This window comes from Sinocyclocheilus rhinocerous, unplaced genomic scaffold (assembly GCF_001515625.1).
Source record: "Sinocyclocheilus rhinocerous isolate Xijiao unplaced genomic scaffold, SAMN03320098_v1.1 scaffold1829, whole genome shotgun sequence".
NCBI lineage: Eukaryota > Metazoa > Chordata > Actinopteri > Cypriniformes > Cyprinidae > Sinocyclocheilus > Sinocyclocheilus rhinocerous.
This window is the reverse complement of record NW_015650027.1, coordinates 278278-292004: the sequence shown is the minus strand read 5'-3', so window position 1 is coordinate 292004 and position 13727 is coordinate 278278. Positions and strand designations below refer to the sequence as shown.

Below are 13727 nucleotides of genomic sequence, written 5' to 3'. Positions count from 1 at the left end.
CAGACCTGAACTCAGGAGCTGTTCAACTTTCTCAAACGCTGCCCATCTTTTAGTCTATAGTTCCAGACTTAACCTATGCCTGATGGATTTTTAAAATATAGTATTTAAATGTGTGCATCTAGTGAAGGCATGTTTCAACAATTGAAAGGAGAATTACCACACATGCTGCCTCAGTTTACTGTATGTATATAGTAATTATGTTGATGTCAGCCCCACCTCTGGGTTCTAATGATCTTTTAAATAATTTAATGCTTTTAAAGTTATTTTAAGTTAATTTTAAAGTTACTTCGAAAGTTATTTCAGAGTAATACTTAAAAATATACACAGGTTATTTTGATTATAACTTCAATATATGATTAATCATTCTTGCATCTAAAGCCAAAAAAGTTGCATAAAAATAAAAAGAGCATAATATAATACACATTGGCCCACATACTCCATAAAGGGAAAAAAATGGTGTAGAAACAATTTTCACTCAGAATTTGCTAGTTAATTAATTATAAAGAAATGGCCAGTAACACTGACTTAAACGTGAAATTTTGAAGCACAAAGACTGAAATAATTTATTGTAAAATTCGCTCCAATAATCAGTTTTATTTACAAATATGAAAAACATCAGTGTAAACAATATTGGTAACACCTTACGATAATGTTGTTAACATTAGTTAACTACATTAGTTAACAACTAACATGAATGGTACTTCCACAGCATTTGTTCATCATAGTTAATGTTAATCTAAACATTTACTAATACATTTTAAAATTAAAAATTGTCTCTGACAACGAACATGAACATTTTTATTAAGTAACATTAAGAGGTTAATAAAGGCTGTAAAATATGGTAATTGTTAGTTCATGCTAGTTAATGCATTAATGAGTTTTACAAATGAGACCTTATTGGAAAGTATTACCATAATATTTTTTTTTTAATATTTTGCAGCCGATTTTTTTTAATGTACAAGCTTACATTCAACATAAATGTAAAATCATGTTTTATTAATATTGCAAGGTTGTTATTCACATATCATTCCACAACCAGGCAGTACATGCTGCAGTAGTGTTGAGACTGGGTCCCACTCACCCGGTTATATATGCTGTGGTGGTTTTATTCATTAGCTAATGAGCTGATGGAAATCTAAAGAAGCCTAAACCTCCTGAGCGTTTGCAAGTAAACAGTAATTCATCTATATTTGACCAACATGTTCTCCTGTTACTGAAAATATGCTCCGTATGTAGATGAGGAGTGTGTAGGGATCTTTTCTAAAGGGCAGAGAGACTCTAACATTTAACCAGAAAACACTGAGTCTGATCTGGAAAGGGCATCAGTCCACTCTATCTGAACTGATAAAGAAATATGAAGTGTGCGGGACGCTACATGCCCGTCAGGTACTTAGAGGATTCAGCCCACCAGTAAACGCAAACTGAATGTGAATGTTTAGCGAAGCAACAGCCTTCTCTGTTTGCCTCCAAGTATTTTTTTATCTATTATTTGTACAATACAGTTCAAAAGTTTGGGGTCAGTACAATGCTTTAATACTTTTATTCATCAGTGATGCATTCAATTGATTAAAATACATTATAAAGACATTTAGAATGTTACAAAAGTTTTCTATTCTAAATAAATTCTGTTCTTTTGAACGTTCTACTTATCTATTCAATATTAAAAAATATTAAGCAGAACAACTGAAATGTTTCTTGAGCGCCAAATCAGAAATATAAACTTATTTTAATTGTAGTAATATTTAATCATTGTATTCAATAATTATAATTGTTTTTACTGTATTTTGATTAAACTTTCTGACCCTAAACTTTTGAACGGTAGTGTGTTTTATTGGTTTAATATTAGGTTTTATAATGCTTTGTAATATTTCAATATGTTGCTAAAGCTCAGAGCTTTCATGTTGTTTTTAGTAAATTCTGAACTTATGAAATGAATATGAATTTATGAATTTTAATCACATTGTAAATATGAAATTTCAAATGGAATGCTCATTCATGAAACACAGGCAGAACACAATAATTCATAACTCCATTATTGCTGGACTGCACTGAATTAAGCAATTTAAGTAAAATTGGTTTTAAAACTGGGTGTTTAACAGCCCCTCATTTTTGGTTCAGTGCCCTAAATCTGGCACTAAGACACTGTCATTAGTTTGGGATATCAAAGCCTGGGCTGTTTTAAGTTGAGTGAGAATTTTACCATCAAACCTCTATCACTGTGGAAGAGATGCAGTGAACTTTGAGTTCTCAAATAGTGCAGGCAGAGTCTTCATGACTTCCTCAGAGGTTGAGGAAGAGACTAAGAGCTTTAGAGTAAACAGTCATAACTACAGTATGGTCTGAGGCCACCCTTACAAATGCTGCTCTTTAAATTGCCTTTTTCTTACTGCTTGTCTAATTGCTTATCATTTAGCAGGCAGTTACATGTCATTTAGCAGGAGTTTATTATCCAGAACAACTTACAGTACACTAATTACAGAGTCTCACTAATACAGCAAGGGGTTAAGTGCCTTGCTCAAGGGCATAATGTTCACAGAACTGGATGTTGGGATCAATGTTATGATTTCAGTAACTCTACATCACATGGGCCTGTACAGGGAGTCTACAGGCCTTACATTTTCATTTCTTTCTAGAAGACACATTTATAGTGAAGTGTCTCACACAAAAGTGCAGTCATTGTGTTTTTGATGATTACTTGGATATGATTATATCGATGCCAGTAGACGCAGCTAATAATTCAGCAGAATAGCTTATCAATGACATGAATGTCTTTTTTTTTTTTTTTAAGTTTGGCTTTTAAAATATTTTTATAGCATTGTTTGCTTCTAAATTGACTTCCTAAAAACTATTAGTGCTGGGCAACAATTAAAATTTTTAATCGCATGATTTTTCTGCGATTAATCGCATTATGCGCAAAATTCAATAATGAATTTAAAAGTAGTGTATTGCACACTTTTATTGTAAACGTACTGCTGTATGAACAAAAGTGCAATAACATTTGGTTTGCAAACACTTTAAACAAATCTCATTTTCATACAACTCGTGTATTCTTGTGATGGTGCGTCTTGAGGGAGGCTTATACATGCCGTCATTTGTTGCGATCCTAAGAACCTTCGCCTGTTTTTGACGGACGCTGCATCCAAGCCGCATAGTACATACAAAATAAAAGTCCAAAAATCCTGTCAATTTCAAAATAAACACTGTATTTCACATCACTATATCCTTGCCAGGAGGCCAGAAATGGTGTGTGAAATATAGATACAAGATAATTGAGGATGTGTTTTAGACAACTATACACAGCTACAAATCTTTTATCCTTGTCGTTCATAACTGGACTTTTAAGTGTATTAACTTTGTAGTTTACAGCACAACAAAGTAGAACATAGCAATAAATACAACTATAAACAGAATTAAACTGGACAAAACATAAATATTTAGCCAACTTAGTCATGTTAAAAGACAAATAATCAAGACAAACAACGTCAGATAGGCAAATCCGCTAAAGTCTGTCTACACTGGACGCTACAAAGCAACCGTTGCAAATCATTTGAATTTTGTGTCAGTACGTCATAGATGGAACGAGGCAGTAGTTTACTGTGTGTAGACAGCATCACTGTTCTATAGTATTTTGTCGCGTCGCGCCACTCGCGTCTGGTGTAGACCATAGATGTTGGTGTTAGGTGATTTGGTGATTTAGTTGGTGTTGGGTCCACCCCAAATGCTCTCATTGGTTGAGACGCATGATGACGCCCATCCCAAACGAGTACTGATCAACATCCCACCCCTCCTGTGACCCATGGTTTGTCTGTATGTGTATTCAGAGCCAGTGAGCAACGAACTTTCAAAGTAATAATAATAAAATATTAAAACTGCGTTAATGCGCAATAAAATAATCCCACCCCTCCTGTGACCCATGGTTTGTCTTTGTGTATTCAGAGCCAGTGAGCAACGGACTTTCAAAATCATAATAATAATAATAAAACTGCATTAATGCGCGATAAAATAATTGTCGGCGTTAATTAAATAATGCGTTAACGCGATAATAACGCGTTAACTTGCCCAGCCCTACTAAAAACACATTTTACTGTATCGATTTTCCAAGACTTCAAAATGAAAATCAGTTTAACATTGCATTCTGATAAGAAATAAACTCCTGAAACAAGTTATCTTCATTGTGTTAGATTATTGTATCATTAGATTATTGTAACATTTTCTTCAAAATATTGACTCAGCAATGCAGTTGCCGCAACCGAATCTGGTATCAATAATGTTAAAATATAAAAAATACCAGAGTCTGCTTTCTGTTGTGCCAGAATGTTTTGTCAGCTCTGCTGATCATGCTTTGCGTTCCATACAGTATATACATCCCAGTTCTTGAAGGGTAGACATCTGTGTTGGTTGACAGAAAATATGGCAAAGAGACATGGAACATATTTACATACTCAAATGAATAGTTTTGGATTTGATTCTACTTTATCAGCACTCCCTCTCTTTCCCTATTCACTTTCCTTTAATTCATCAAATTAATATTTATTAATTTGGCAGACATGAATTTCCAAAACAACTTAATTTCAAGGTGTATATTTTGCATTATTATTCTTTGGACTTGAACCCATGGCCTTGGTGTTGCTAGCACCATGCTCTTACAGTCGTGCTACACCATTCTCCTCACCTTTCAGTGTTTAGTACCTCTCATTTATGACAAAGCCTTTGCACTTTATCCCTCCGTGATTCACAGACCTGATGGCCCCTCAACTAACGTTCCCACTGTTTTACAGCCCGTCTTTGAGAGCGGAGCAGGGGCTTCACATTCAGGGACTGATGAAGTTCTGGCTATAACATAAAACCGATGTGGGTGCATAATGTTTGGAGGCAGCACATTCAGAATTCAGGACACCACCTACCTCAAAATCCCATAGAGCAGTCAGAGCCCCTTAGGGCTGCTCAAGCACTTTGGAGTGGGAAGACGGAGAGTGAAATGCAGAAAGTTTGCTAAAAAGCAAAGCTCTACCACATAAGGCACATAATGCCTCGGGTGAAAGATGTTAACACAAATGCAAGTTTTTAACAAGCCTTTTGTTTTTCTAAATGTCAAATATTTCAATATCAAAACATAAAGTCAGAACACTGTTGATTCAAAGGGAGATTTTAATGGTAGTCTTTAGTGAGCATACCATTAAAAATTCCTTTGAGAGTAAAAGTGTTGACTTTGTTTTGATATTTTTGATGTTATATTTTTTTCATGCACTTGTATCAGTTGTTTTTGAGTGTAAATGTCAAATATTGAAATTACTTTCCATCGGTCATGAAATGTCCTATAATATAAATGCCACATATGAATATCCACTCGTATATTTTAGTAGTTATTTCTCTAAAGGAACAGCCACTATGGGATCTCAATGAATCTCAGCCACTGCCCGAGACCTGAAGTCCTCCTCTGAGGGCACCTAGTACCCCCTTCCTGATTTATATGCTGTATTACTTAGCTTGATTAATTTGGATCACCTCACCACCCATTCTGAACAGTCAATCTCCCCTTTCACACCCTGATCAATCTGTCATGAAGAGTCCATCACTTCACTGTTAATGCCCTTCTTCTTGAAGGTGTCATTTTAATAAAATGGCTATTAACAAGGATTAAAATTAAATGTACAAATATCCTGCCCAGCTCTGGTGGATGAACAGGCTGCTTCAGTGAGTGGGGGATGGATAAATCTAAGCTAATGAAGGCTTTTAAAGAGATTAATGCTTCACCCAAGAGAAGCCAAGTCCTGCTTGGATGCACACTCTCTCTCTCCCGCTCACTCCATCTTTCTTCGCATTTCCTGGTGTCCGGGGCCACTGCAACAGGTGCAACTGGGAATATATTTCCACAGCCACCTCAAAATATATTTTGTGGACAAATTCACGTTGTGATGTATTCATGTTGTATTAAATAATAAATATTGATGACAATTAATAGTGAGGTTTCATTTGTTAATATTGGTTAACTACATTAGTTAACATGAACTAAAAATGAACAGCATTTCTGTAGAATTTATTAATATTGGTCAATCTTAATTTCAACTAACACATTTTTTTAAATCAAAAGTTATATTTGTTAACATTACTTAATTCACTGTGAACTAACATGAACAAACAATGTACAGTTATGTTTTTATGCTGATGATGCACTGCAATAATACACGGTGTCATCTGCATAAAGATGATACCTCACATTAGAGGTATTATCACAGATGTTATTTAAATATAAAGAAAATAAAATGGGTCCTAGAACTGACCCTTGAGGAACTCCTTTACGAACAGGCATGATAGATGAAGTACAACCCTCTAACTGCACACACTGAGTTTGAGATGAAAAGTATTTGGCAAACCATGTAATAGCATTTTCATGTCTGAAAATCCAAGTGTACAACTTCTTTAAAAGGATCATCCTTGTCAAAAGCCTTTGATAAATCCTATGTGTTTATGCTATTTGAGATTATTTTGGGGAGGATATGGTCCCATCGCAATTTAATGCTGAAGTATGGAAATATGGAGTGTACAGTATAATTCATTGTTATATTATTATTATTATTATAGTATGTTTCTTAGAACGCATATGTTTGCATGCGGTCCAATACTTTAGATAGCTGTCAAAGTCAACTCTTTGTAGTTTCATCCATTTGCATAGAGGACGTTACTGTATGTCATAATTAGGAGACAGAATCTTTATACATTACGTCAAACATTTTTTCCTTTTTTTCTTCCGAAAATGGAACATATTGCTGAGTGCAACGTTAATGGCCATTGTATTTCAGTGTGTTCCCAAGGAGCTGCTCTTTGGCAGGTTCATTTGGAAACTGATGTATGAAGGATTATTTGAGAAATAAATGGAACCTATTTCCTCATGTTGATGAATTCATCATCTCTGAAACCTAACACAAACATAGGTAGCACAACGTATAATTAGTCTGTACGCTTCAGCACTTAAACCTATTAGCCACATCTGTCAGAGGAAAAGGAGAAAAGGGACAAGAGAATTTGTGCTTAGTCAAACTATAAGAGTTTTTGAGAGGGAGAAATAGCAAAGAGGATGATGGTGATAAAGAGTTAAAAAGAGAAGTAAAAAAAAGGAAAGGAAAAAGAGAAGATACTCTGCTGCGGCACTTTTGTAATTGTGCACTACTTCTATATGTCCATCCACACAGCAGTCATTGATTAGAGATCAAAGGTTAAAAGCTTTGGCTGGCAACTGCTGAAGTGAAGCATCTCTATCACTGAATACCTCAGACCAGATGTAAGTAAACATTGTACTCCTCTTTGACCCCTGCGGTCACTGTACACCTCCCTATAGTCAGACGGTCTTAGGCCACAGCGGAGGCTGTGCAGTCACAGGCGTTCAATACAACAGCTCACCCTGAGCCTTGACCTTCAGACCCATTACACCAATAGTCGTAAAGCTCTCACAGTAAATGTACTTCCTTTTGTCTTCAATTCATTTACTTGCAAGCACAGTCCAAAATCAACATGTTGCTCTTTGTACTGATGGTGAGTCCAAAGAGAAAGGAAAAATTTAAATAGCATCATATGACTCCTTTAAGGTGAGTGAATACTTATATGCCCATGAAACTGTATTTTGCATTATCTTTATTTTAAAAATGTTCCCCATATTTGTCACTTTCTTCACCCCTAATAAGTTTGCCTCCCCGATATTTATCCCACATGGAGGCTTGGAAAAATTTAAGGGATTAAAAGGGGCGTTTACGTTTTTGACACTTAAGTCTCTGTGTAAAGTACAAAAACACAAATTTGTAAAAACAGTGATGTCATGCGCAAGTGTATTACATGTTCACATAGTGTTTTGCCAACTACTGGATAGGGTTGTGACGGTGAGGAAATTTTCCCACCGGTTAATTGACATGTGACAACACTGGTAATACAGGTATTACCATTGGAGGGGGGGGGGCTTTCCTTCACTATTAAATGGCTTGGAAAAGCGCAGTGTGCATTTTACTTTCACTTTCAAAGTAGCGGCAATTCGGCATCAAGCAATTGTACGTTTGAGATTTCCCTCTTTTCCTCGCTTCCCTTCACATTAAAATGGCTTGTAAAAACGCAGTGAGCATTTTACTTTCAATTTCAAATTAGCAGCAATTCGGCGTTGATTCAATTCAAGCAACAACAAAATACAACATCAAAGTCATAGAACTTTTATTAACAAAACAAATAAAAATACACCATGCTATATGCCTAATATAAAATAACAAATTACTTAGGCTACACAAAGTTTAAACAGGTATATAAAACTGAAAATCAGCAAACACTGTGGAAGCAAATAAATAAGAAACAGAGAAAGTTTATTAGCAAAACATAAGAAAGCTTGGGGGCACGGCATATACACGTAGATGTAAAGTAAAATAAATAAAATATACAAAGTTTAAATAAAGTAAAAATCAGCAAACACTGTGGAACCAAATAAATAAGAAACGAATGTAAAAAAAACGTCCAAAATCACCTTAGATAAATGGCAAAATTCAAAAGCCTTTTCAAAATCCAAAATATTGCCAAACAGGTGCTTTTGCATTTCGTTTCTAAACTAAATCTTCTGCCATTGCCTTTGTCTTTCACCTCACTCTTCTTTTCAGTCAGCTCGACTCACTCTCCTCACGTGATAAATGCAATCTGACTCCTGCTGTTGATCTGTGATTCCACTTTCGTTCAGCACGCTGCATTGAGCAGCCACGTTCAGTTTTTAATAGTGTCTGTCCTCTAACTGAACTAAATGATTTTTGTTACTATAAAAAATTCTAAACGACAGTGGGGGGCAGTGCCGCGATGGGCAGATGACATAACCGTGTTGCGGCTTAACACCGGTATCACCGTAAACACCGACTCTCGCAGCAAGCCTACTACTGGACTGGCGTGCATAATACATCATTTTAATTTGTTTTCGCGCATCCTTGTGGATGGGGATCATTTTGACAACGTTGTCATCAGTACATAAAAAACTTGGAAAAACTGCATTAAGATGCTGTAAGTGGCAAAAGTTTATTGTATCAATTTTTGATCACTTACAAAATTAAAGCTAGCAGATGTGATGTCCTTACCAAAGCCAATATTTACTTACTTTTGGCATTTGCAGAGTGCTAATTTTGGACCCTGTTTAGAAATCTATAAAACACAGAAAGCTGCAATGGTCTAGATAGGAAAACATACAGAATTAATGTGATTTGGGAGACAGTGGCAAAGAATTTTTTTCCCCATGTACTACTTATGTTTACACTAAACTCTTTATTAGCAATTATTATGTAAGGTGGTGTTAAGTAACATTTGCAACCCATAACGGTAATATCAGACGATTTAAGGATTTTAAGAATTCTGTCCTTTGTTCAGGTTCCTGTCATTCAAACACTCTTTTAATGTGTGTAACGCAGCTTCTATAATAAACAAACACCCAGCAGTGGGCCTACTGTATGCATTAATTTTTAAAGCTCTGCCAATTTTGTTTATGCACTATAAACACCCCCTAAAATGCAAATGAAGGAGAAATCCACTTTCACCACCTGCTGGTGCTTCTCTGTGTAGTTTAGGGATTGGACTGCCCTCATTTACACTCAATCAATCATAAGCCCTTATTTAACTATTGAATTTATGTCGCCTAAACAGATGATGGGATCCTGACATGGTTTTGTTGCAGGCTTAAACAGAAATGAATTAGGCCCTTAACCATGTCGCATAGTGAAAAAAAGGCTAAGTTTTAAATTGTCAAATAATCCAGAGTGACAATTGAAGTAGATTGGACTATAATGTTTGTATGTGAGCATTAGCAACTCCGCTAAAACATGGTGTTTATTTTCTGTGACAGAAGTGAATTTTGTGAAAGAAAACGCTCCGGTTACTATCGTAACCTCGGTTCCCTGAGAGCGGGAACGAGACATAACGGAGAGGCATGCCCTCGCACACTGCTCCCCAGCCGCGAGTCGATGCGTCCGTCGTGACCACAACGCGTGACGTCACCAAGCCCAGGGGAACCCCCTGGCTGAAGAGATCTGGGTTGCGCCACGGCCTCAGAGCTTCGATGCAGCCGCGGGAGACCGCGATGCGCAAACGGCCCAAAGTCCACGCCGTCCAAGGGACTCGAGATTTCAACCATAATTGCAGGGGGCGCATGTGTAGTAAGCCCAGATGACATACCGCTGCAGCAGACGCCATGAGCCCCAGCAGCCTCTGAAATTCCTTCAAGTGAACAGAGATGCCCAGTCTGAAATGGCGCAGGGAAGACAATATGGCCACCGAGCGCTCCCAAGTTCCCATAACGGAGAAATATCTCCGTGATGTCTCGTGAAAGCTCGAGAGGGAACAGATTGTTTTTGGTGACAGGTGAGCTGTGTGTTGTTGGGAAAATATAGAGGTGTCTATGTACCCACATACTGCTTCGAATCAACAATTATTGTTCATTGACCATCACACGGCCTCCATCTAATAGAGATTCATCATCTTGGGGATGATGGGTAATAAGAGGGATTTCTCAATCTGTTGGACTCCTGGCATAACAAATCGATTATCCTTATGTCTCATGAATTTAGACAATGATGCCGAGATGCTCATTCTGAGTTCATTTCCATATGATGTCTGTGAATATGCCTTGTTATAAATATTCAGCAGTCATATTTAATAAATGAATAGTTCTAGTCATCAAGTCCAGGGCAACTGCCTCTCCACATGCATTCTAAACACTTTTTGGTTTGGTATATGAGTTTTAAAACATTTGAGTAAGTGAAGAGAGCAAAATATGGCACTTTAGAGGTGCTACAGCAATTTCAGATCACGTTTGGGCCACCAAGTTTTGCATCAGACTATTACTGATGGCAGTTTCATTCAGGCATTCAGTGGCATTTTGTTCTTGTGAAGTACAGTTCACGGCCTGTTCTTTCAGGTGTCTATATTGAAAGATGAATGAAATGGTGAAAAGAGCAAGGCCATTTTTCAGATACTCCTTCACTTGTTTAAACAGAAAGCTGTTAAGGGAAACCTGCGGTGCATCTTTGAACGAGGCACTTTTGCCTTTTTGAAGAAAATGCTGGAAAGGCTAGACTGAAGCTTAAATGGCCTTAAATGCAGGCTTTAACGTGTGTGATTTTTCTTAAGTGGAGGCAGGAAAAAAAATCAAATACAAGCTTCTTGTGTTATGGTCAGTCTCATATTTTGCAGTAGATGCTCGCATCAGGTTTATATATTATTATACACACTACTGTTCTCTTGTGGTCAACAAGGCTGCATTTATTTGATCAAAAATACAATAAAACAGTAATGCTGTGAAATATTGTTACAAGTTCAAATAATTGTTTATATGAAAATATATTTTCATATATTTTAAAATGCAATTAATTCCTGTGATGACAAACCTGAATTTTCAGCATTCATTACTGCAGTCTTCAATGTCACGTGATGCTTCATAAATCAATATGCATATTCTAATATTCTGATTGATACAAGCTTGCTGAATAAAGGTGCTTGTTTCATTCAAAAAAACAAGACAAACAAACAAACAAAGATAATATACTATACTGTATATGGTCAGAGTATATACAAAATAGTGGAGTCACTGAAATGTTGGCATCTGAAAATAAATGCAGATCCTAACAGTATAAGTCTGCCAAGTAAATCTCTATGGTATAAAAGTGTTGTTAGAGCCCTGGCTGGCAGAAGCCCAATACTATTCATTAACTCAGTCATGGTTTACTAGTACTGATTTCTGACTTGTGGGTGATTTATTTGATTTACATGAATTTGAAGTAAACTGTTTTATGTCTGGGAATTCACTAGTATGACATAAGTAACTTTTTTTAAAATTTCCCAAATTGTGTTATTTATTTATTTATTTATTTATTTATCTGCAATGAATGGCCCTGTGTTTGACATCATGAATTCTGGGAGCTTGTGCCACTGTACTGTTGTTGCAGGAAAAGTCCATATGTGTCATGCAGTGAATTAATTACTCTTATTTTCTCTCAGGCTGGTCCCATAACGGTGGAGCCATGTTTTGGGAATTGTGCTGCTGTGCAAACATTGCTGATGAGTCTTCCACAGGCATCTTCTGGAGTGCCTCCCCCCGGCCAGTGTGGTGAGAACTCACAATTCAACATTCACTTAACATTTTAGCTCCACGTGCAATATTAACATACAGTTCTATATTTGTTTTTATTTATTTATATATTTACATACTTATTTTTCACTAGCAAAAATCCTTGAAACACAGTTTATTAAAAAAATGCATTGGAAGGGAATCAAACCTAGGCCAAGGAATGTGGATTGAGTTTCAGCTTAAGGTGCAGTTACATAGATACATATACATAGATTTATAGCAAAAATCCCTGAAGCACAGTTGAAAGAAAACAGCATTTGCATTGGCCGGGAATCGAACCCGGGCCTCCACGTGGCAGGCAAGAATTCTACCACTGAACCACCAATGCATATGAATGAGGAATGTGGGCGGGGTTTGACTTTTAAAGGAACCTTTAACCCTTAAACAGGCAACGTGTACTACAGGATACATGTTCTTTGCCGTTTGTATGTGGCTTAGTTCAAGTTTTTCCATGGTGCGGGACATATCTTCAAACATTGCCTTAAGATGGTGAAAAAGTTGTGTATTGTTCATGCTGTTATTAAGCACATTTTCATATCCCATGAGGTCTTTACAAAATTGATGTAAGACAAATGTATAGCCACATTATTGACAATCTATAAATGTTAAGTTTAAAAAGTGAGTATATGTTAAACTGACATGTTATACTGATGTTAGTATGTTTAGATGACTGTCTTATTTTTAACAAGTGTATCTCCAAACCAAATCACACCAAATCAGCTAAAAGTCTTCAGGTATACTTAAAAATTACATGCAGGTGTGTTTGATTAGGATAGGTAATATTGGTTTAATTATAAATAGTCTTTTATTTTTTAATACCTTCAAAGGTCAGCATATCCTGTCAGATACAACTCATACATTTACATTTAATCATTTAGCAGACACTTTTATCCAAAGAGACTTACAAATGAGAACAATAGAAGCAATCAGACCAACGAGAGAACAACAGTATACAAGTGCTATGACAAGTCTCAGTTAGTCTAGCACAGCACACGTTGCTAGGTTTTTTTTATTTTTTTATTTTATTATTAAATAATAGAATGGAATAGAACAGAATAGAATAGGTAAGTGCTAGTATTAGTTGGTCAGGTGCTGGCGAAAAAGATGTGTCTTTAGATGTTTTTTGAAAATGGCTAAAGACTCAGCTGTTCGAATTGAGATCGGGAGGTCATTCCACCAGCCGGGCACAGTCCAGGAAAATGTCCGTGAGAGTGATTTTGTGTCTCTTTGGGATGGCACCACAAGGCCATCACTTGCAGAACGCAAGCTTCTGGAGGGGGCATAAGTTTGAACTAGCGAGTTTAGGTATATTGGTGCAGCACCAGTGGTGGTCTTGTAGGCAAGCATCAGTACCTTGAATTTGATGCGAGCGGCTACTGGTAGCCAGTGTAACCTGATGAGGAGAGGAGTAACGTGAGCTTTTTTTGGCTCATTGAAGACCACTCTCGCTGCTGCATTCTGGATCAGTTGCAGAGGCTTGATAGTACATGCGGGAAGGCCCGCCAAGAGAGCATTACAATAGTCCAGTCTGGAGAGAACAAGAGCTTGGACAAGAAGTTCTGTGGCTTGCTCTGACAGGAAGGGTCTAATCTTCCTAATG

General features: G+C 36.7%; 1 protein-coding gene and 1 non-coding gene across 2 annotated transcripts in view; one reads left to right on the top strand and one right to left on the bottom strand.

The window, feature by feature from the left end:
* Positions 1-13727, top strand: part of atrnl1a (attractin-like 1a) — a 273170-nt gene that overhangs the window by 243466 nt on the left and 15977 nt on the right. Inside the window, exon 29 of the mRNA XM_016516416.1 lies at positions 11998-12106. Within this exon, the coding sequence (XP_016371902.1) occupies positions 11998-12106 (109 nt within the window). The remainder of the gene's footprint in view (positions 1-11997; positions 12107-13727) is intronic.
* trnag-gcc (transfer RNA glycine (anticodon GCC)) lies at positions 12386-12455 on the bottom strand. The gene has a single exon. It is a non-coding gene; the product is annotated as a tRNA-Gly (tRNA).